The 22823-nt window shown below is 42.6% G+C and overlaps 2 protein-coding genes across 19 annotated transcripts in view; one reads left to right on the plus strand and one right to left on the minus strand.

Moving 5' to 3' along the window:
- NF1 (neurofibromin 1) overlaps positions 1 to 22823 on the minus strand; it is a 241518-nt gene that overhangs the window by 29702 nt on the left and 188993 nt on the right. For 14 of the 18 annotated variants that reach the window (XM_072645004.1, XM_072645003.1, XM_072644999.1 and 11 more), the window contains 12 exons: positions 12588 to 13020; positions 11227 to 11567; positions 8913 to 9115; positions 7861 to 8054; positions 6045 to 6185; positions 5571 to 5850; positions 4971 to 5185; positions 4682 to 4743; positions 4468 to 4582; positions 3733 to 3834; positions 1663 to 1809; positions 543 to 669 (listed from right to left, as the gene is read on the minus strand). In XM_072645004.1, coding sequence (XP_072501105.1) covers positions 543 to 669; positions 1663 to 1809; positions 3733 to 3834; positions 4468 to 4582; positions 4682 to 4743; positions 4971 to 5185; positions 5571 to 5850; positions 6045 to 6185; positions 7861 to 8054; positions 8913 to 9115; positions 11227 to 11567; positions 12588 to 13020 — 2360 coding nt within the window. The remainder of the gene's footprint in view (positions 1 to 542; positions 670 to 1662; positions 1810 to 3732; positions 3835 to 4467; positions 4583 to 4681; positions 4744 to 4970; positions 5186 to 5570; positions 5851 to 6044; positions 6186 to 7860; positions 8055 to 8912; positions 9116 to 11226; positions 11568 to 12587; positions 13021 to 22823) is intronic. The other 4 variants (XM_072645000.1, XM_072645010.1, XM_072645008.1 and 1 more) reach the window with 2 other exon arrangements.
- On the plus strand, positions 16620 to 20522 carry EVI2A (ecotropic viral integration site 2A). Its single transcript, XM_072645020.1, is given in 4 exon segments — positions 16620 to 16799; positions 16802 to 16884; positions 16886 to 16921; positions 19059 to 20522. Coding segments are annotated over 4 exon segments (894 nt in total). The 5' UTR covers positions 16620 to 16726; the 3' UTR covers positions 19761 to 20522.

Genomic DNA, 22823 nt, shown 5'->3' on the forward strand with positions numbered 1-22823 from the left:
ATGTGTTTCATCTTACAGGGAAAACTTCTATACTGTTTTTGGAAAGAAACCCAAATTTCTATTTATGAGGTAGGAAAATATGCACACTGGTGCATATTAGGCTCTGAAGAGTAGAATCTCCTATTCTGACTTCCTGGGACTAAGGAGTCCCATTGAAAGTTAACAGTGTAGGCAGCCTGGCTCTCCCCAGTCGGCAGATCGACCAGCCATGGCATAGTTTAAGGCTGCTGGTCCCCTGCACACTCCCTTCTACTAAAACCATGTTCAAAGCTATCCCCACTATATGACCCAACACTCTGCACAATGTTGACCAACGTAGTTTGTAGCTATTGCTCGAAAGCAGGGCTGCATTGCTTGCTAGAAGGCTGGCATGCAGAGGGGCTGGGGGGAAGGGGCAGGGGCCCAGTCAGGTGAGCTCCCCCACAGAACTTGATGTACTGTGACTTCAATACCACTTGTCTAGGACAGTGTATGTAAATATGACAGATGTCAAAGTTCCCGCCCAAGTTTCTCCTAAGCCCACACTCAGGCAACGGGCTCACCCTTCAGAAGATGCCCAACAAGGGCAAAATTAAAGCTGGAGTTAAAGTTGAGTCCTACAAAATGGTCCATCTGCTTGCAGTGCCACTCCAGAGGCTGCCGGATCTCCATGAACACTTCCTCTGGGCTCTGGCAATGAAAAGAGGAGATGGTGGATGGGAAGAAAGCAGCTTCTCTTGCATTTATAGGAGCCATGTCAGATCATTATTACATCTCTTTACTCTTTCAACCATGGCCCGCTTATTCCAGGAAACGTCTTCCCCATCTGCTCTTTCTTTTTCTTCGTTCTAATAACTTTAACTACAGGTGATAATCTTAAGAATAACACTACAGAGACACCTGTATCAAAGCACATGTGGCCTTCTGGGTCCTTGGGTGCGACCTTTTGACTGAGCACAAGTTCTACAGAACAATCTTTTTATTAAGCAGATCTGTTCTGCGGAGTTTGGAATTTAGTCAAACAGCTGCACTTGAGGACCTAGAGGGCCACATGTGGCCTTGAGGCCACAGCTTCCCCACCCCTGCCCAGTCTTAAAAAATAATGAGACAGAATAACAGTCAGCATTCATCGAGCATTTTAGGGATGGTAAAGTAACCCTGGGAGGTAGGTGCTATTATTGTCTCCATTTTACAGTTGGAGAAACTGAGGTAGGCAGAGGGGAAATAGCCTGGCCTGGATCATAGAGCTAGTGAGTGTCTGAGATTTGACTTGAACTTGAGTCTTGCTGACTCCAGGTCCAGTGCTCTGTGCACTGTACCACCCAACTGTCACCAGTCAGTTTCCTAAATCTCCAGAGACACTGAAAATACCCCAAAGGTGCTTGCAGAATCTTCACCAGCTCTCTCCCATCCTCCCCTAATTGACTTCCATAAAGTACATCATCCAAGATAATGAATTAGCTCTTATTGGTCATGTTTTTGCCTTAATCATTAGTACTGCTACAGTCTTTCTATTCTGTTGTGGATTAACCAGGCTTTTAAAGGCTAGTGTTGATCCCAGCACAAAGCAGTGCTGCCCAACGGAAGGCGGGAGCCTGGCCCCAATGCCTATCCCAAGGGCACCACTTTTCACGGGCTTTTCCATGAGCTGAGAAGGCCAGACGTGATCCCAGGGACACTTACCTGGTCATTGAAGATGTGCAGGAGACTGTCTAAGGTGTGCAGGTTCTGCTCCAGGAGGGCGGTGCCTGCTGAATACAGGTCCACTTCGTCCAGCTGCAGCACGGCGACAGCGACCCAGAAAAGAGCTCGGTGCAGAGGGGACTCCTGCTGGGGTGTGCCATCACATACAAGGGATGCTCAGTTTAACAGAGCCCTCTGCCATGCCTACAGAGCCTGCCCTGGTCACCCCCATGGACAAGAGCCAATCCAGATAGAGATCGGAGAGGCCTCTGGTGCCTGGCTGTCCTCTGCAGCCTTGCTAACACCAACACTCTCCTGTTCCCCAAACCGACCACAAAACCAAACCACATCTTCCTTTGTCATGGTTGACATTTCAACCTCACCCTCTCCAATTCTGCTACCCACATCCAGACACTCACAACTTCATTCCTGGATCGCTTCCTGAGTCCCCCAGCTCAGGCTCCCCCTAACTCCAGGCTCATCCGCACAGCTGGGGCATAATGACCAGCATGTTAACACGCTGAGCCAGTGCTCAAGGGTTGCCACATGCTTACATGCAGGGTCTCAGGTTATCCTGACAGTCTTAACCCATGGCACCACTTTCTACCTCAGTGCAGCCCCTTCCCTCCCACCTGCTTGGCCTTTCTTCCTCTAAGCACCTTATAGTTATTTGGAATTTATCCTACATAGACTTGTGTGTAGACACAGTCTCCCCCACTGAAATGTAAATGTGGGTAGGGATTGTTTCATTTTCTGAACTCCTATTCCCAGAGCCTATGGCTGATGGTATAAATAGCATTACCTCCATTTTGTAGTAGAGGGCACATTTACAAGAAATGTAGCCCCGGAAGTGGGTGAAGTGATTCACCTATGATCAACCAGCTATTGGCTAAGTGGCAGTGCTGGGCCTGGACTTGGACTTGGTGGAGTGGACAGGAATTCCAAGGCCTGGGACCAAGGCCTAGTTCTTCTCTTGAAGGTCTAGATAATCACTAGGGATCTTTCTAGGTCTAAATCTTAGGATCCTAAATCTCAGCCATGGTCCTCAGATACACTGAGCAGATGCTCCCATCACCCCAAGGCCCTGTCCAAGGTTCCCTTTTCTGACCAGCTTGTCCTCCCCAGCTCTACATTTCATACTTAATAACATACAGCCACATCAAAGCTCATCTACATTAATGATACAGGACAAACTCCAGGAGTGCATTGTTTCTCTCCACCTTGACCTCTTCTTTGGGATATGACTCCATCTGTCAGAGCCAGCTACCCTGCTCTGCACAGCAGCCATTCATTTTCTAACCACTGGCCCCCGAAAGCACTCAGGCCCTACCACAGGGGAACTGATAGCTAGGGTTAGTCTGCCCCTTGCACTGATCAGCTGTATGCCCCCACCTAGTCTGTGACTGGGCACCAAAACCTTCCTAATGCTCAGGGGACCGAAATGAATTGAATGGCACTCAAAAGGCAAACTTCTCTATTGGTCTTAGCTACCCCACAGACTGAAGTGTTGTGAGAAAAGCACTCAGTAAAATATGGGGTAAAGAATTATGAGAGGATATAGACAGCAGGCTGGAAATGAGTCAGGAAACTAGTCAGCAGTCTGACTCCAGGGGAGTCTGTCTCCCTGGGCCTTAATGCCTTCATTTGTAAAATGGGCATAGTAATGCTTATACTACCTTCCTTCACAGGCTGGTTACATCAGAAAAACATAGTACCAAACTGAGTTATTACTTAACAAAAATGAATAAATTACGAAATACCAAATACAACAGAATTACTGTTGAAATGTAAATATTTTGCTTTTATCAAGTACCTGCCTTCTATAAGGACAGAAATGTGACTGAGATAATTTGCATTTTTAATGGCAATCTCAGTCTCATTTGCTGAATTACTCAAAAGAAAATATATCTATGATCTTAAGCCTAGTATTCAGAATAAGGAAGTGGAAAAGGGAAATAAAAGCAGTTGCGATGATTAGGCTGATAGCCTTCAAAGTATCTAGAACATGATGTTCTACTGATTTTCATTAAAAATGTATTTAGTTTTTCCTTGTATGTAGGTAATCATTACCTTATTAAGAAGTGGTTGTAATTTGGTTAGTGCTATTACGGTAGCTTCAATCAGAACTTGACTGTTATAATTATCAGGTCCTTTCAGGCAGCTCTCAAGGCCCTGTTTTGGAAAAACAAGAGTTCTGTGTTTTATTTTCATTAAAATCAAATACTAATTTCAAAACTGCATTTAATTGTAGCTCAGAATCAGTTCAAAGAGGGAGGAACTAATTTATTAAGAATGAGGGCTTAAAAAAAGAAAGAATGAGGGCTGCTTCCAGTGAAAGACTGAAACAGCAGGGCAATAGGAAAACAATGTCCCAGTCATCTCAGGAACTTTGGCAGAATGCAATTTTAGGTCACTACATTTCCTGGTATTTCCTGGTGCTGGGCAGCACTCACATATTTCAGAACAGCCATAATCTCTATAGAGTCACAGAAGTGAAGTTCCTACCAAGTCCTGGTAGCTTTGGGGAGTTTTATTTTGGTAAACTTTTCAGTTCCAGTTTAGCAAAAAAAATTGCCCCACCCCCACTCCCACATCTGCTTCTGTATTTTGGGGATGCTGTCCTCTTTTTAAAATATATCTTTTACAAAGTCTTGTCTTCTTTCCATAAATTAAAATGAAGAAAACAATCAAAACACCTTTCAAAAGAACAAATGGGACAGAACTTCAGTAAGCGTCCTCTAGAAAAAAGGGAGGGCCCTGCCAAGAATCTCAACCCATGAGCACCAGAAACAAAAGGAAAAATACCTTGCTAAGAATGCGGATAATCTGCTTGATCTGCCCATGGGACACTCTTTTGCTGATACAACCAAACACAACCAAAGCTCTTGGCTGCAGGGATGGATTATACTGGAATGCGAACCTGCAACAAACCAAAAGAAGTCATCTCACCCACCTCCTCTTCACATGCAGCTACAGAAGGGCAAAGGCCACAGAGAACTGGGGACCTCTCCATCCATACCTCTGGGCTAGCTCGGTCCACTGGTCCAGCCACTTGCATGCAGGAATATCTCTCATACAAGCCTAAAAGAAAATACTCTTGAAATATTTTCATGTATGTGAAGAAGTAAATACAAATACTTAGGAAATTTTCTATCAAGTCACACATTTCACCAAGAGGTTTAAAAATATACATCTCAGTGAGATTTTATTGGTTGATAAAATAGCAGCAATGACTTGTCCTGCACAGGACAATATGTGCAGATCTCTTATTGAATGGATCCTGTCTCTCATTGTCCCACCAATCATACCTCCATAATCTCCAAGAGAGCTTCTGTGACTGTCTCGAGGGACGCCAGGGCAAAGGTCTCCCTCTCATAGGAGCCAGGGGAGAAAGATCTGTCCCGGTAACTGGATCGGAAAGCTATCACAGCAGCTGATTTGACTTTGCTGATGCCAAACAGCAAATAAAACTTAGGTAGTGAGAACTCAGTCAGACTCAGTCGTAAAACTTGTTTGGTCTCTTCTGTGAAATTAAAAGAACACAGACACTGCACTCAAGAATTAATGAAACCAACAAGACCCTCATTGAATCCCTCCATCTTTTGGTACCCTCTGCACTCAATACTACTCCAGACGTCAAAGTGACATATAGATTAACACAGCTTGGATTAAATGGCTATCTACAAAATTCCCAGCTGCCCACTCATGTCTGTGCCACATATCTGACCCATGAGCTCCACCTCAAGAGGCAATATGGCTGCCCTACAATGTGTGGCGAACTGAGGACAAAAACATGCCTCTCCTTCTCTTTTGATAGTTACTCTGGCCTTATCTAAGCCTCATGCCAAAACAATATGGCAGCAGACAAAGGCACAAAAAGCAGGGCCAGTGAAATATCACTCACTTACCACTAAAATGAAGTTGTGAACAAGTGCACAGAGAATGGATGATATTGATGACCAGTCCATGTGTGGAAGCACGAAGGGACAAGGGACCTGTGGCCACCAACAAAGTCACCACATGGAAGAGGTAGGGAAGGTGAGCCGCCACGTCCAGAGAATTATTGAAGGACAGCATTAACATATAGCGAGCTAAAATGGCGATATCATCCCACATGAGGTGTTGTTCTAAGGTAGGAGTTGGAGAGAGGCAGGTCTTGTCAATTATTTTGCACATTCTTCCAATCACCTGGAAAGAAGCAAGGCTTTGTGGGGATTTTTTTTTGTTGTTGTTGTTAAGGGTGACACAGGAGGTAGAAATATTAGCACAAAATAATTCAATTTAACTGTAAAATGACTACCTTGCTGTTCTAGACTTTTTTGAACTAAACTAACTTATGATACAACAATCCAGAATGCAAGTCCTAGAGATGAAGAGCCCACCTTGCTCGATACTAGTTTCACATTCCCAGAAGCCAGCGCCACGGCTGTATCGGCCATCACTTCAGCCTTGATGGATCCCAAACCACCTGTGGCACTGGTCTTGATGAAGCTATCCAGCACTACGTCAAGCAGATCTGTAATCTAAAGGAGAAGACAATAAAACAACAATGACGACAAAACAAAGGAACACCTTCTGTTTAACCACAGCTCTATATACAGCACTTGAAATGTTCAGAAATTAGCCAAATGAACAAGATTGCCTTCCTCTGATTAATTACAAGCCTTCCCAGCATTAGCTTGAAATAAAAAATGCTCAGGAAAAATAATTGGCCATGTGCCCTATAAGGAATGGCAAATTTGTTCATCAGCTTCATTTGTGGATCATGAGTCAGCAACATTACTTAATATTGCCTGAACCCTCGTTTCTTTTCCCTAGATAATTTTTTTTTCTGGTGGACCTGACCTACTCTAGAAAATTTAAGTAGATTTGCTGTAAAGAACTGACCCTGTAACAGATCCAGATCTCAAGGAAGGAGGTCTATAAAGTGAGGAGGCTGGGCAAGGGACATCCTACTGACTGATTCTTTCAAAAGCATTTTGACTGGCATCATCGAAATAACGGAATAGCTTCCTATGGTGACAGTTCTGAAAGCAAAAACATTGTGCAGAATTTCATATTGCTGCTTTGGCTCTGCCAGAACAGCCTGTGGGAGCCATCCCAAATGGGAGCACCATCATCTAGAGTATCAAAGCACTTTTCCAATTAACACTTAGTGATCCCCTTTGGGGAAGGGCGCTGGCATTTAACTTGCTTTAACAAGATGAATATTATGTGATGGTAGAAACCAGATAAAAAAATTTTAGTCGCCTTCTATGAGACCAGTGTGCACAAACTATCATACTAAAGTAACTTATCTCTCCTTGAATACTATCTCTATTAAAAATTAACCCCATCTAAATGTGGGAAAAATGAGACTTTAATGCTCTGGTAGAGTTGTGAACTGATTCAACCATTCTGTAGAGTAATTTTGAACTAGGCCCAAAGAGTTATAAAATTATGCATACCCTTAACCTAGCAATACCACTACTAGGTCTGTATCCAAAAGAGATTAAAAATGAAAAAAAGAAAAGGACCTATATGCACACAAATATTTATAGCAGTTCTTTTCTGGGGCAAAGAATTAGAAGTTGAAGGGATGCCCATCAATTGGGAATGGCTGAACAAGTTATGGTATGTAATTATGATGGAATACTATTGTACTATACAAAGTGATAAGCAGGATGCTCTCAGAAAAACCTGGAAAGACTTGCATGGACTGACGGAAAGTTATATATATATTGCATACAAAGTAACAGCAATACTCTAAGATGATCAGCTGTGAACGACTTAGCTATTCTCACCAGTACAACAATATAAGACATCTCTGAAGGACTTATAATGAAAAATGTTCTCCATCTCCAGAGAAAGAACTGATGGTATCTGAATACAGACTGGAGCATAATTTTTTTACTCTCTTTCTCTTGAGGTTTTTTTTTTTGTCTATGTCTTTTTTCACAACACAATTATTAGGGCCATGTTGTGCATGACTACACATGTATTATGTATATCAAGGCAACTGCTTGCCTTCTCAGTGTGGGTGAGGAGGAAGGAGGAAGAGAGAGAATCTGGAATTCAAAGTTTTAAAAACAAATGTTAAAAATTGTTTTTATATGTAACTCGGGAAAAATAAAATACTAAATAAACATTAAGTTAAAAAAATTTAACCCCATGTAAATGTGATGAGCCCCAAAAGCTGAATTTCTGCAACATGATTACCTGCCCGAGGCTTCCCCATATCTTGGCTTGGATAGATGGGTACATCTGCTTTTCATTGATGGTCATTGTTATAAGTTTATCAAGAATAGCAGTGACTCTCTGTCGTTTGGCATCGTCATTATGTTTACAGAAACGGACTAGATTTGATAGCCAGGGAGTCATGTATTCTAGACACAGGTGTTTCAATTCAATACCTGGAAAAGAAATTCACTGAATCAATACATCAACTTTATCATTACTACATTGTTGGTTTTGTTTTGCTTGAGCAAAATTACTGGCAGAAGATTAGTATAAACCTAAGTAACCCCAAATTAACAAACTTGAAAAAGTGGGGGAAACCCTCCAAATGCTGCATTAGTTTCAATTACATTTGGGAAGTGATATAGTGCATGTTATTATAAAGATAACAGTGAATTGTGACATGGTTTGACAGCTGCTGAAAAGTGCTTAAAGATTAGAAAGCACTAAACCTTTTTTTAAGGCTCTCAATTGCTATTCCTGACTGATCAAAGCTTTCATCAATAATTACAGAAAAATCACAAAACTCAAGACAAATCAAATTTGTTCCGAAATATTTTACTATAGGAAAAGTAGAGAAAACTTGTAAAAACCTTTTGTTTTGTGGGGAAGGGGGGAAGGATTTACTGGTGACTAAAATGTTTCCCAAGTGTCACTCCTCATCCCTAGGCCATCCCTTAATGAAGGCCTGACTCAGGATCTTGGATTTAAGAGCAACTTCATGCCATGGTCAACGAAAGGCCACTACCCACCAGTGCTTTACTGAGGGGTAAGGGGGTTAAAGTGACAAGTAAACCCTGGGCAGAGAGAGAGGAGAGTACATGTGGTTATGGCTTGATGGAGGGAGCGGATGTGCCATTCTCAACATCTGCTAAGGCCAAGGTCCTTTGTCAGCCTTTGATAATCAAAACCAACCCCCTAAAATTGACCAGGTGACAAGTGAAAGGCTTCATTATCAAGCTCAAAAACAAAAAATTTTTTTTCACATTTTCTCAGGGTCATTTGTAGCATGTAAGAAAATTGCCACTACTTACTGGATTTGCTAAATCCGGAAATGCATTCCTCCAAAAACTCTAAGGTGAGGTGTGGCTCATTAGCTGCCAGGGTTTTACTAATAGAGACAATAAAAAGGGTATTGTTGGCAGGTATACACAGACCTGATGTTTCTAGTAATTGGCCCTCAATTTTTAAATTAAAGGTACAGGTTAAGGCACAGAGAAGGTTATAGGCAGCTGACCTGGAAGAAAACACAAATGAAGCAATCTCAACATTTCTTCTTCCAATTTTGAAAATGTCATTTTAACACATACAACAAATGATACTTGAACAAAGATATTATAATATAACATGCCACTTTTTACGCTTTGAAGAAATTATGTATGGTTGTGTGGTCAAACAAGAGTCCTTCAAATCACCAGGGTACAACTATCTCTGTGGTTTCTTCTAAATGAACACTTTCAACCCACCCTGACAGAACTGTGAAGTAGGTGGCTGCAACCCTATAGGAAGGGGGAGGTCTGAGACTATAAACTGGAGAGAAGCAGATTGAACTAGATGGAAACGATTCCATCTAATATAAAATCAGAGAGAGTGTCAAGTTTGGAGGCAGAAAACCTGGGGTTGAATCCCAGCTCTACTACTTGCTACCGATAGAACTTTAGAACTTCAATCTATTTTCAAACTGATCAAACTGGAATAGTTCTTTAAGTTTTCTTCAATCTCTAAATCTTAAAATCCTCTGTTCTTCTAGAAGCTGACACTGCGATGCACACTAATCTGACCAATTAGGTCAAGTTAATAATACAGAAATTATTGGTAACAGAAATCACGCAGTTTAGATGCTGCAATGACTAATCAAATGGAAATAAATTCAAATTCCAGCATCTTCAATCCAAATGTCTCCTGGGTACAATATGCTCAGCATCCTGTAAGCATTTACTCTCTGGTGAAGTTGAATATGTAACTAGCCTTTTCAAAAAAACAAAACCCCAAACGCAACTTAATTTATGCCATGAATAATACTTCATTATTTCTTTATCTCCCTTTCACACAAATGAAATTTCCAAATGGCCTGATTATTAAATATTACTCCCACTAGCTAGAAACAAAAATTGCCATGAAGGGAACACATAAAATGGGCAGTGGACAATTACAAAATAAAAGTAATAGAAAAGGTATATTTTGAAAATATGAGGTCCTTCTGCCCTTACCCCTGGCTCCCAAATATAAGGGAATCAAACGATGCCTTAACTACCTTGGGAAACCGAATTTTCTTCAATTAAGCATCTAAACATATTATAATTACTGATAATTAGAAAGAAGATTTCTGTTAGCAAACAGCCCTCCTGTAACTTGGCTGTTGCAGTATCTGGTTGGGGGAGTGCTGATGGTGTTGATGTACCAAAACAGAGTTGACAGTTCACATCAATTCATTAAAGAAAAACCAATATTTCATAAGAAAACTCAAGCTAACGAATTTCCTAAAGTATGATGTAATCATACATCTGCTTATCCAGAAGCTTCCAATCTGGAGGCTGAAGTGAAATTTACAACTTAAATCCCACTCCAACACAAACGTCAATGTCAGTATCTCCCACTTCAAGCGTTCCTGTGATATATGTATGCATGTCTATACAAACCTACTTATGACACACACACGCATACACACACACTCTAGATTTTGGGAAACTGAAGGGTTCAATGTAAAATCTGGGCCAGACTGTATCTTACAGAAACTTTTTTCCAGCCCTAAGAATTCCACTTGGAAAAATTTGGGACTATGCATTACAGACAACTGGGACTAGGAATTATGGAACCCTAACTAAGGAAACACACAAATTAATAGACTTAAGCAGAACCAAGACTACACTGCTTTCGGTACCATCTATAATTCACCTTTCTCAAGAATTATTTTTTAAAAAGTTCTACATGAATGATAGATTACATAACTCTTAGAGTTATTCCATTTTAGGTCTTCCATTATTAAATAATGACATCATTTGATTCTTAGAAAACTAAGAGATAGATTTTCCAACATGAGAAAAATATCCCAAGGGAGATGAGAATGGAAGAGAAGCAGAGTTAAATATGGATGTGGGTTTTTTTTTAAGTGGCTCTTTCCTCTAAGTTGCCAGATCAGTGTCATGTGTGTTTAGATGACATTTCTTGGATGACCAACATGCTGGTATACAGGTAGAGTTGGAGTCATCCAGCCCAGATTGATATGGCATATGGCATCTTGACTTTCCAGTTTGCAGTGTTAAAGTGGATCTGCTTAAAGCCTTTATGGTCACTTTATCAGTGATGTAAGGAGTCTGTGAAGTCTAAACAAATTTAAGATCAAACTACCGTAAACTAGGGTCCGAGCTACCCAAGTTAAGTAATGCAATATTCAGAAGTGTTCCAGGAACGTCCTTGGGCCGGATCTTCGTGTGCTGGGGGATGGAGTCTGGCTGTGACAGCTCCCATCTAGTTCGGATGTGAATGATGGATGCGACAATGCCTTCGCACTCTTGATGCATGAAGGTGAGGGGAGTGCCTTGATTGGAAATGGTCAGGGTGAACTGGTTTTCATCCACGAGACAGATTTCTTCAATCTCAGAGGCATAGTAAATATCATTCAGAAAAACTGTCTGCCCCAGGACTTTAGTTCGCTCAGATGACGTCACTTGAATCGCGGTAGAGCCAACCTGGCAAGACAAGCAAAAGCAGTCCACTAGTTCATGTACATGCTCAGCAATCTCTGCATTATGCATCCTTTAAGGAAAGGTAATAACTGATGGGCTGAGGAATCAGCAGCCGAGGGTTGGGGGCCAGGTCCACCAATAGGCTGGCCTCTCTGCACTCATTCCTAGGCTCCAAGATGAGGATTGAGAGAGAGGGCCCCCAAGCTTAAGCCTTAATAGATTAACACTCCACTGACTATTTTTTTGTATTTATTTATACTATCTTTGTATTTACTTACACCATCTTCCTCACAGGGTTGTTGTGAGGAGACCAATTTGTAAATCATAAATCACCATACAGAAATGTGATTGTGGCACTGACCTAATTTTTATTTTAAGTCACTCCAAATCCTTCAGGATACCCAAAGGAAGTCAGGAAGTCTAGACCACTAGACCAAGAGTCAGGGAGACCTGAGCTCAAAACTAGCTTCAGATACTTACTAGCTGTGTGACCATTAGAAAGTCACTTAGTCATTGCCTGCCTCAGTTTCCTCATCTGTAAAATAGGGATAATAATAGCACCTACCTCACAAGGTCATTATGAGGACCAAATAAGATAAAATATGCAAAGTGCTTTGTAAACGTTGAAGCACTATAGAATACTGGAGAAATCTTTGAAATATTTTAAAAAATCAAGCTCGTCAGAGATAAGTACAAAGTTTGTGTCTCATTCTTTAAAAAAATTTTAATGACCACAGGGCTATGACTAAGAGCTCTTGAGGCACTGGCTGGACTGATTGCTTTGCCCTAAACTAGAGTCCTATCTATCCTCCTGCCTTTGCCATGCTTAATGGTCCACGCTTCCCCCTTCTACTCCATAATAACTTAGCAAGTCCATACCAGCTGGATACCTCCCCCAAAACTGCTCTTAGCTTCATGGGCTGCTTTAGTTCTGACTGGTGCTATGTGCTACCTGAGTTGTCAACCCAGTGTTGTGGCCAACTTAACAAGGAAGAGAAATGGGCCATAAAAAGGAAAACTTACTTTGAGGGTAACTTTGGTGTCCTTGTGAGCCAGCTTGAGAGCACTGTTGTATACCTTGAGGTCCTCATCTAGCGCCAACGTGGCAGCCGGCAGTTTCTGCTGATCATAATCAATGTGCTCAGCCAGCTTGGCGGGAGAGTCTATGAAAAAGAGTCTTTTGCTGCCTTTGAGTCCAGTGAGCAGCCTCTCATGGTACTTGGTGTACTCCCTAACCCAAGAATTACAATTATAGATGTAGACCGAAGAGACGTTCTCATAAGCAAAGCCCGGGAAAACAACAAACCACTTGGAGAGGAAGTCTGTCTTAAAGCGATTGCTAGGCCCAGCATGGGTGAGGTCCATTACAATCTCATATGGCTTTGCATAATATGGCTTTAAAGTTAGCAAGACATGGTATATCAGCAAATCCCCGTTGATCTGACCAGTCTTGAACCTAAGCAAGATGACAAAGAGACACTGGTAAACCAATTAGAGTTTACATGTACACAAGTAATGTTAACCCTTCTTCTTGTACCCTCTTTAACAGGAGGGCAGAGAAGCAATCATCATATAAAATGACACTATATTCTTGGTAATGCAAGGTTCTAAGACGACTCCCAAAGGCTCCTGATGGATGCTATCCACATCCAGAGAAAGAACTACAGAGTTTGAATGCAGATCCAAGTATACTATTTGCTCTCTCCTTTTTTAAATTTTGTTTTGTCTTTCTCACGGTTCATCCCATTGGTTCTAATTCTTCTTTACAGTATGACAAATGTGAAAATATGTTTAATATGAATGTATATATACAGCCTATATCAGATTGCATGCTGTCTTGGGGAGGGGTGGAAGTGAATGTTGAAAACTAAAAATTAATTTAAAAAATAAAATAAACAAATTTGAGGCTTGAACTGCTCCTTTGACCTTCTATAGCATCAACGTTCAGTGACAGGAGTGAAGCAAAAGGGGAGAGGTGTGTAGCTCATAAAAGTAACAGAGCAAAAAGTAAAGAATAAAGGGGGGACCAGGGTCACCAGAAATCTCTGCCCCCAAATGATAATCGCAGGACACCAGAGGAGAAGCACCTACTATGTGCTGTGAGCTCTCAGGGCTGGGAAGGTGTACCATTAGCCTCAGTCTCTTCCTTTGAGAAGCTTGTGCAGCACTACTGATCGACACATGAGATGTGGAGACGAGAGCTTGGATCAGGGAGGAGGAAGAGTGTGCCAGGAGCATTCGAGGTAAAGCATGCTAGCAAGAAAATGTGGGTGTTTTTAGGGAACAGAAAGTGAACGATATGGTGGCAGAGTGAGCAGCCAAACTGGAAAAGAGGGATGAGGCCAGTCTCTAGAGGGTTTTAAAGGGAGTTCATGGTGCAAGGAGACAGGGAAGGTCCTGGGCAGAAGTGGGGGCATCTGGATGGATGCATGAGTAGGAGACAACTTCCCTGACCTTCATGGTTCTCAAAAGTGAAAGTGGCTACTGCCACATGGCCCACCTACATGAGGGAACTACTGGGAGATTCAGCAGGAAATACCTATGTGAAATAGGGTGAAGACCTCCACTGACAAGGAGGGACTCAGGGCAGAGAGGCCAAGGAAGGACTGGCATGAGGTGCTGGAACTGTGTGCATGTGTGTGTGTGGTACTGTAGAGACAGAAACGACAATGTTTAATGGCCCATGGGACACATGGGGTGAGGGAGAAGCTACAGATCTGGGGGATGGCAGGATTCTGAACACAAGAGGAAAGGGTCTGAAAGACAAGATAATGAGCTCTGTTTGGACATGCTGAGTCTGAGGTGCCTCAATGAAAGCTGATAACCTTGGACTAGAGCTCAAGAGAAAGGCCCAAATGAAATGTGCACATTTGGAAGCCTCTAAGATAGAGATGATCATCAAATCCATGGCAAGGGATGAGAACATCAAGTGATCAGAGAAAAGAAAGAGGAATTATGGGATGGATGATGGTATAGCAAAGGAGAAGGAGGAAAGTAAGCAAGCAGACAAGAGGGAAAGAAGGGAGAACATGGGCAGGAAAACCTGGGGTGGGGGGGAGTGTATTCAGGAAGGGCTGATCTATAGGGTCAGAAGTCAAGAGGGATGAAGACTGAGAAAAGGTTATTAGAGTTGGTAATCGAGGGATCCTCGATAACTCTGGAGACAGCAGTTTCAGGCAAAGGTTGAGGTCTGAAGCCAAACTACAGGAAGGGTGGGTGTGTGTGTGTGTGTGTGTGTGTGTGTGTGTGTGTGTGTGTGTGTGTGTGTGTGTGTGTGTGTGTGTGTGTGTGTGTGTGTGTGTAAGAGGGTTCTGAGGGGGGAAGGTCTAGAGCTCGCAGAGAGAATGAAGTCCAGGTTTAGCGGGACTGCGTTACAGAGAGAGATGAAGTGATGAAAAAAAATGGAGTTCTTGAACATGGCCCTAGAATAGTTGTGCGGTAGAGGGGAGGCTGGAGGAATCAATCACAGGAGCTGAAAAGACTATGGAAGTGGGAAGTTAGACCAGTGGAGTGGTGAGAACCTAGGAAAGGAACTATGAGTAGCTCGAGAATGAAATGCTGGGGTTCAGCACCAAGACAGTAGAAAGAAGGATGAAAAGGGACAGGGAGGATGGAGACAAAGATTACCCAGGGAGATCTGGTGAGGAACATAAGCAGGGAGGGAGGAGGAAGAAGAGAGCAGGACTTGCAGGTCTGAGGCTCCTTGAGGAGAAATGGCCATTAGATGGTTAAGTGGGCCTGCCCTACTCAATCAAGTTCACGGGCTCCCTATCACCCCTGGATAAATATTTAGCCCTTCACAGTCTGGCTCCACCCTGGCTTTCCTGCTTCCAGGTACTTACTCTGCCTTTCATAATGTCTGACCCATCCAAGTTGGCCTCCACTCTGCTCCTCATGTAGGATCATCCATGTCCCACCTAATGCCTTTGTGAGGATTCTCCTACAGACCTGGCATGCTCTGCCTCCTTACTGCTACACAATAGGGGACATCCCTTCCTTTTAAAATGCGGCTAAAGAACCATCTTGTACAGGAAGCCCTTCCTCATCCCCAAAACCACAAGTGCCCTCCCTTATAAACTACCCTGTAGTTAACTGGTTTGTGTTAGGTTTGATTTAGTCACTTTATATTTATGCAGCCCAGGTGGATTTGCTGTTCCTCTGAGTGAGGATTATTTCGTTTTCTGCATAGGTATCCGTGGTGCCCAGCACAGTGCCTGATGTAGATGATTAATACATGCTTGTAGACTGATGGATGCTCGAGTCATTCACAAAGAGGTTTATGGTTTATAGATTTAGAGTCTGAAGGTCTTAGGATCAAATTACTCCATTCTGCTGGTGAAAGAACTGAAGAAAGAAGTCTCTGAGCTTCTCTAAAGAAGAATACTTTGAACCACTTTTCAGGGTATTATCTCTAGTACAACAATAAGGTTACAGGCTTTTGGCATGGTCTTTTCAGAAACCCACGCTCTCACTTCTCTCTCTATGAGGGCCTCGTTACCCATATTTAGACAGGGAAGGTTACTGATTTTAGCCCTTGTCTCGCAGTCCAGAGACTGCTGGCATCCCCTCCTGTTTCAGTGTGCCTCTGGACAAGCTCAAAGCTCGGCCATTTTCTCTGTGGCAGCCCAGCAGCCTTGGAAGAGATGCAGGAAAGCCTGCTGGAGAGCATCTGCTGCTGCCGGCTCACTTAAAGGAGCCGGGGACCCTTTTTCTAGCTAAGGCTCCCCCACCACAGTTTTGAAAGGTTTGAAGGTGACATCATCCTTTTTAATGTTCTCCTCCACACTTTGCCCCAGTCTGCCCTAGCATCAAGCTCACAATGACTCAGTTTCCATCACAGGCAGAAAGCCAGCGTCACTGGGGTCTAGGGGCACAGTAGAGGTTGTCTAGACCCTGTAGACGTGCTGCTCAGGAGGCTAGTTAGCAAAGCTGTTTCTCCTCTCTGATGGATGATGCTATTTCCTAAGTGCATAGGCTGGACACCCTGGGAGGCCCAGGTCCAGACAGTTTTAGGTGAGGATGGGTCAATGGAAAACCTTCCCTGCCCCGCCCTGGAGGCGGGGATTTGTTCACAAAGCTTCTTGTCAGGCCTGAGGCAAATTGGATGAGATGGAGGGTTTTTTCCCTCCTCTGACATGTGCCTGAGTTGCAGCTGAAAGGAAATGTGTCATCGGTGGTTTTCGTTTGCAAAGTGGGGAGCTCGGGGCCTATTGCCTTCCTTGCTGCAGATCTCCTTTCATTCTCCCTCTCTCCATCTCCTTTGAGCTCAGTTTTTGTCAGCGTGTTTCCAGACGAGCCCGAGAAGCGGTTGGCTAAAACACTCCCTTTCCTATCAGATTCTGACCAGCTCTTGGAAGGTATGTCACAAAGACCTTTGCTTATGCTTCCCCGTCGTCCCGTCCCAGGTCGACAGGGCTGCTGCTCCAGAAAGAGCGTGCCAAGCTTCTCACTAATAAAATAGGGCTATTAACGACTGAAGGGATGAAATGGCTTCTTCAAACAAGTTGGAGGTTTTGCCTAGAATTGGCACCTTTCCCATCAAAAATAGAGTGTAAACTCAGGGAAGGATGGATGGTTGGCAGTTTAGGCTCCAAAAGTTACTAACACTTTGATTAAACAGTATTAAAAAAGCAACTTCTTGTGGCTAGGCATTATAGATTTTACCCTAAAATCACCCTGAGATGAAGGAAATTTTCCTAAAACACAATGTTGCCCTGAGAGGGCGAAGTGAGGCACTCACAAAAGTCCTTCATCTGGATTCCCCGGTTTCTTGGGGTCCGTTTGAAGCCCTCATTTGGTGAGACCAGTTTGTTTACTTCGGGTGGCAGACCATCTGGCCAGAGACAATGAACAGTGGGGCCCATTATGTGTCCAGTGAGGATCATTGTCATCATTTGGGCGAGCAAAGATGTATTTGGGGACAGGGCACAGTTAACAAACTATAAAGTGGTCATAAGTAAACATGTTTCACATGTTCAAAACACCTGAGGCAGACAAGCACTCCCAACAGAAAGTCTCTGACTGAACTTAAAGGTCTCTTTTCAACTAACTCACCACTAAGTGCCTGAAAATAATTTTACATTTGGATAGCTGACTTCTAACTCTTCTATACAGTCAATTACAAATGGTAACACAGTAAGACTCTGCCTCAACATCTAAACTTGAAAAAAATCAGTAATAAAGTAAAAAGTCTAATTAATATGCCAATTAGTATGTTAAACAGATGAATTCACTGTCCCAAAATTAATCTAAATCTTAACACATAAGATTTCCAAGACACCCTTCACCCCCAGCTGTTTCAGTAAAGCAGAAAATTTTGAAGGTCAAATTTGAGTTGGCATTCTCTCTCTTGTGTGGGATTCAATGTATAATCCTATTAGTTTTTCTCAGAGCACAGCTCTGTACAAAGAGGTACATAAATACACCTAACATAACGTGTTTTCTTGAACAAGAGACACTTCTCACACTGAAAATCTATGCTGGGATCTTACGAGAAGCAATGTAACTTACTAATCTAAGAAGAAGAGTCAAATCTGCTTGCCTCTCCTTCCCAAGAAAATTCAACCATAAAACAACAACCTAAGCAGCTGGTGAAAAAAAGTCCTGATTGTTAAATTTGTCTCTCTCAAAGGTAAACAAAATTCTTTCCTCTTAGGCTTTGCTCACACCCTGAAACAAGCTGTACATTTTCAGTGATTTGGGATGAGTCGTGCTGTGATGTGCAGCCTAACAAAATGGCCAGGCTCTTGTAAAGCAGGGGTAGGCAGAAGCAAGGAGGGGGAAGGATGTGTGCTGGAGATGGGGGTGGGGGAGAAAGGGGGTATGGATGAAAAGGACCTCTCCATAGTCAAGTTATAGTCTTCAAAGAATAAATTCAGTTCACTGTGTTCCGCTGAAATGAATGATTATAATGACTAATTAAAAAAATAATTCTTGTTTTTATTCAAATTAACTGCATAGTTGTTTTCCCCTTCTATCCCCAAGGCAAAATGTCTCCTAGCTCTACTTCTCCTTTCACAATAAAGACAGTCATACATTTGCTCAGACAGTGGAGAAGTATTTGCAAAGGATCCTTAACCATAGGGAAAAAAAGGAATTAAAAAAAGTAAAAGCAGAAGCAAATGACTCAAAGCTGAAGTCTGGCCCGCTTGAAAGGAAGAAATGACCACAGAGCTCCCTTGTGAACAACACTTAAAAATGATTAATGCTCTCTGTAATACTTTCTTCCTCCATCTTCCTGCATTTAGAAGCATATCTAAGAGATTTAAAGGTTTCCTAATCCAACAGCCCACGAGTCAAAGGTATGTAATTCAGTTAAACTGGGACTGTTCAGCTAGGCCAGGAAGCTTTAAATATGCATACACTACAAAAAATAAATATTTAAGTCTTACTTGTAAAATCACAGTCACCCATCTTTTTGATGAAAATCATTGCAAACTAATACCTTAGTTCTACTTCATGATCACTTAATTAACTGTATTTATAACTCAACAGACTGGTTACCAGGTGAGCTTGGCCATGGACCTGACAGGATGTTACCTGCATGCTGCTCTTCTGGCAACCACCATCTTTTCCTGGCTTCCTCAAGCAAAAGCAAATGCCACGTCCCCCTGGGTTATCAACAATACTGACTGGGATCCCATCTTTCAGGATAAAACAAACAGGAGCAGGGATGGAAGCCCCATAAACATGGAGACCCCAGAAACAGAAGCACTAAATACTCCCAGCACACCCGAGGGGAGGACACCATGGCCTGGCACCCTGTCCTTTGCTCCTCCATCTGGACACGATCTTGACACATCTTCTCCAACAACGCAGAGCACTGAGCGCACAAGCAGGAGCCAGGGTGACGTGTTTAGAAGGGACGTTTGTGAAGAAAGTAACAACAAGATGGCCATGCTGGTGTGTTTGGTCATCATTGCTGCACTCTTTCTGATCTGCACCCTCCTGTTTCTGTCCACTGTGATTTTAGCAAACAGAGTGTCTTCACTCAAGCGATCCAAACAAGTCTGTAAGCGACAGACAAGAAGCAACGGGGATTTTCTGGCCAGCAGTGGCCTATGGCTCGCAGAATCCGACACAGCGAAAAGAGGAGAGCAGCTCACAGGGCCCCGGCTTTTGCTGCAGGCCACTGGAACCCTCACACTTCCAAGGGAAAGAAAAGATGACGGAGCAACTGAGAAACTCGCCCCTTGAGAAAGGGGTAAATAAGAGGGATTGGTAAAGTTGAGTTGTGAAGGCTTCCAGCAAAAATAAAGCAGGCTGGTATTTTTACTGCTGGTAGCCTAGAACCTGATACAGCAAACCTGGAAACCAAAGGTCAGACTGGAAGGATGAAAGGGAAAAGCATGCCTGCTTGGGGGACCAATTCTGACTCTTCTACTGCTATGTAACCCTGACCAAGTCACCTGACCTTTATTAAGGGCCTCAGTTTTCTTCTCTATAGGGTGAGAATGTCTAGATTATATGTAGGCCTATGATCCTTCCTATTCAGTCAAATCCTTAGAACTACGCACTTTTATTATGACGCTAACAATTTCACAGGCTTCATGGGACCAGATCAAGAAATGACTTCAGATATCAAGTAACCAAAGATCCTGGAAAGTTTTGAAATTAAGGCAGCAAAGAATCTGGACTGTAGAGAAATGGAGGAAAGGGCTGGCATGAGACACTGAGAGAAAATACTGTTCAGCGAGAGCCTCTGATAGAAACTCAATCTGGATCTGGTCAAATTAACTTAAATTTGAATAGTTTAGGTCTATGCTCATAACCAGTCACCTGCTTCAGTCTGTTAACAGAAGCGATCAAAATTCTAACTGACTTAAAGGTCCACAGTCTGACACAGTGATGTCTTTCACTGCCCTTTTACAAAGCTTGTTATAAGTCACTGATGTGTGGATCTTTCCATTATGTGCAAGAATTTAGAAAGCTTATTAAAATGCTATTTTACAAGATAAATTATTGGAGTCAACCTTTCACTTATATGCTGCATAAAAGCTGGCAAGAGGAACACAGTGACCATGCACACTACTCCCCGTGCCAACCTCCTTGCCATTTGTTCCCCTCAAGTTCATTCCTGCAGCCCATGACTCAACTTGGCCTTTCCCAGGTCACTGATGGCAATGGGATAGCCAAGCTGCCATCCTCCTTGCTCTCTCTGCAGAGTCTGAGTCTGCCAACCACTCCTTACTTCCTATGCTTTTCTATTCCATTCCTCCCCTGAAAGAATTAAACCTCTTGAGGCCAAGGACTCTTTCATCTTTTTGCATTTCCAGAGCCCTGTACAGTGTGACTGAAAGAGTGGGCACTCAATAGATGCATGCTGACTGATAAACTGATTCTCCTCCATCCTTCATACACAATGAGGCATCCCACAGCTTGAGCTATAATCTTTATGTCCACAACTTCCACATCAACACACCTACTTTCAATTTAAGCATCAGACTTGCATTTCCAGCTATAGCCTGAGGGTCTTGCCAGGTCCTCCAATTAAACCTGTGCAAAATAAAAAATTGACCACATGTGACCTCTCAAATCTGACCTGCTTTGTGCAGTGTGGAAAACCTACCTTACCCATTTGGAGTCTTTGGCACTGAGACAGACAATGCAGTGACTCCCCATCCATCTGCCCCTTTCCCTCTCCTGGGTGCTACATTACTTGCCCAACAAACCAATGCCAGGTTGATCTTCCTAAGGCTTCCTGTCACTTCCTAAGTGTTGATCTCATCACTCTGTTGATGACTTTCCAATATTCTCCAGTGCCAAGGTCCTTAGTCTGCCACTTAAGTCCCACCCCCCCCAAACTACGTTTATTATACATCATTCTTCTTCACTGTTATGCAATCAATCTATCCCCTTTTCATTCTGTCTTGGTCTCATTACTAGGCCTCCAGGGCCTTCCCTGCCCAGTGCTATCTGGTTCAATGCCCTCCAGGAAATCTCCCTGGCTATCTCTATCTACTTCTTTGGATTGTTATTAGTATTTTCAACTCCTCTAAGTACTTTTATCTACTCCTATTAAATTATAAATTCCTTTTCTCTTTGAGTACCAAGAGCTTTCCCATGGGGCTTTGCATATATATAGCAGGCTTATGTGTTTGCTGACAAAACCTTACAGCAAAAGTCCAGTCAAGATCAATTAGAAATCCAGGACAGTGAAACTGAACACTCTCTAATTCTAATGACCAACTTTGACTCCAGAACAGAGAAGGAAATGAAGCTCTCTCCTTTCACAGGAGAAGTGGGGACTGTAGGTGTCAAATGTTGCCCATGTTGTCCGACAGGTTTATATGGCCTTTGCTTTTGCTTGTTTTTTCTTTTCTGGTCACAAAAGAAGGTTGGGGATGGGGAATCGGATGGGGCATGAGAGTACTGTAGGATACAACTGTTGTAAAAACAAAAGGACCAAATGACAGCAACATGTTAGTTCTAGAAGTACTTGAAAACCAGAGGCAAACATAAAAGGACTTCTACATGTGTCCAAGTGCAACAAAGGCCTTTCATGAGCTGCTTATATTAGAAATAACAGAAAACCCCAAATTCTGAATAACATCAAGGGCATCACAATGATTTCCCCGAATGGCCCAAAACAAATTTGCATGAATTTCCCTACCTATCTGATGATGCCCTCAGAAAGCAAGACAGTGAAGTAAAAAGCCCCACCCAGAGGGCTTTGGAAAGAGTATGTGGTCCCCATCTCGGACAATCCTCACTTAAACATTACTGTATAATTTGTTGTAGGGACAAATCAAAAGTGACACGTGCCAAGCCACGCGTGGTTTGTGACCAAGCTGTCAAAGCTGCTTTGCTACAGGTATCTCTTTTTGTTGAACACACACTTGTCAAACTCAACAAGGAGCAGGTTAAAAGAAGGTAACAACCTTCCCTCATCCCCACATGAAGCCATTAAGCTTGGGCTTTGTGCCGAGAGTCATCCAGCTACAGATTTTACATTTTTACCAACTATGCTCCTGGTCTTATTTCTCCATTAAGTCAAATTTGTCATTCACCTCAGTCTCATCTTAAAAAAAAAAAAAAAAAAAAGAGGAGTAAACATGCACTTAAGCAAATTTTTGTAACTGAATGCTAGAAAGGTGTACTTCCAACTTAATAAAAATTACCTATTTAAAAAAAAGGAGATATTATATACTGAAAATACAGTGCTGGAATTGAGCAAGGACAGTCATGGGTTTAAATGTCAGTTTCACTTCTTACTAGTTAATAACAACTCACTTAATTCTGGGACTCAGTTTTTTCATT

The sequence above is a fragment of the Notamacropus eugenii genome, chromosome 2 (genome assembly GCF_028372415.1).
Source record: "Notamacropus eugenii isolate mMacEug1 chromosome 2, mMacEug1.pri_v2, whole genome shotgun sequence".
NCBI lineage: Eukaryota > Metazoa > Chordata > Mammalia > Diprotodontia > Macropodidae > Notamacropus > Notamacropus eugenii.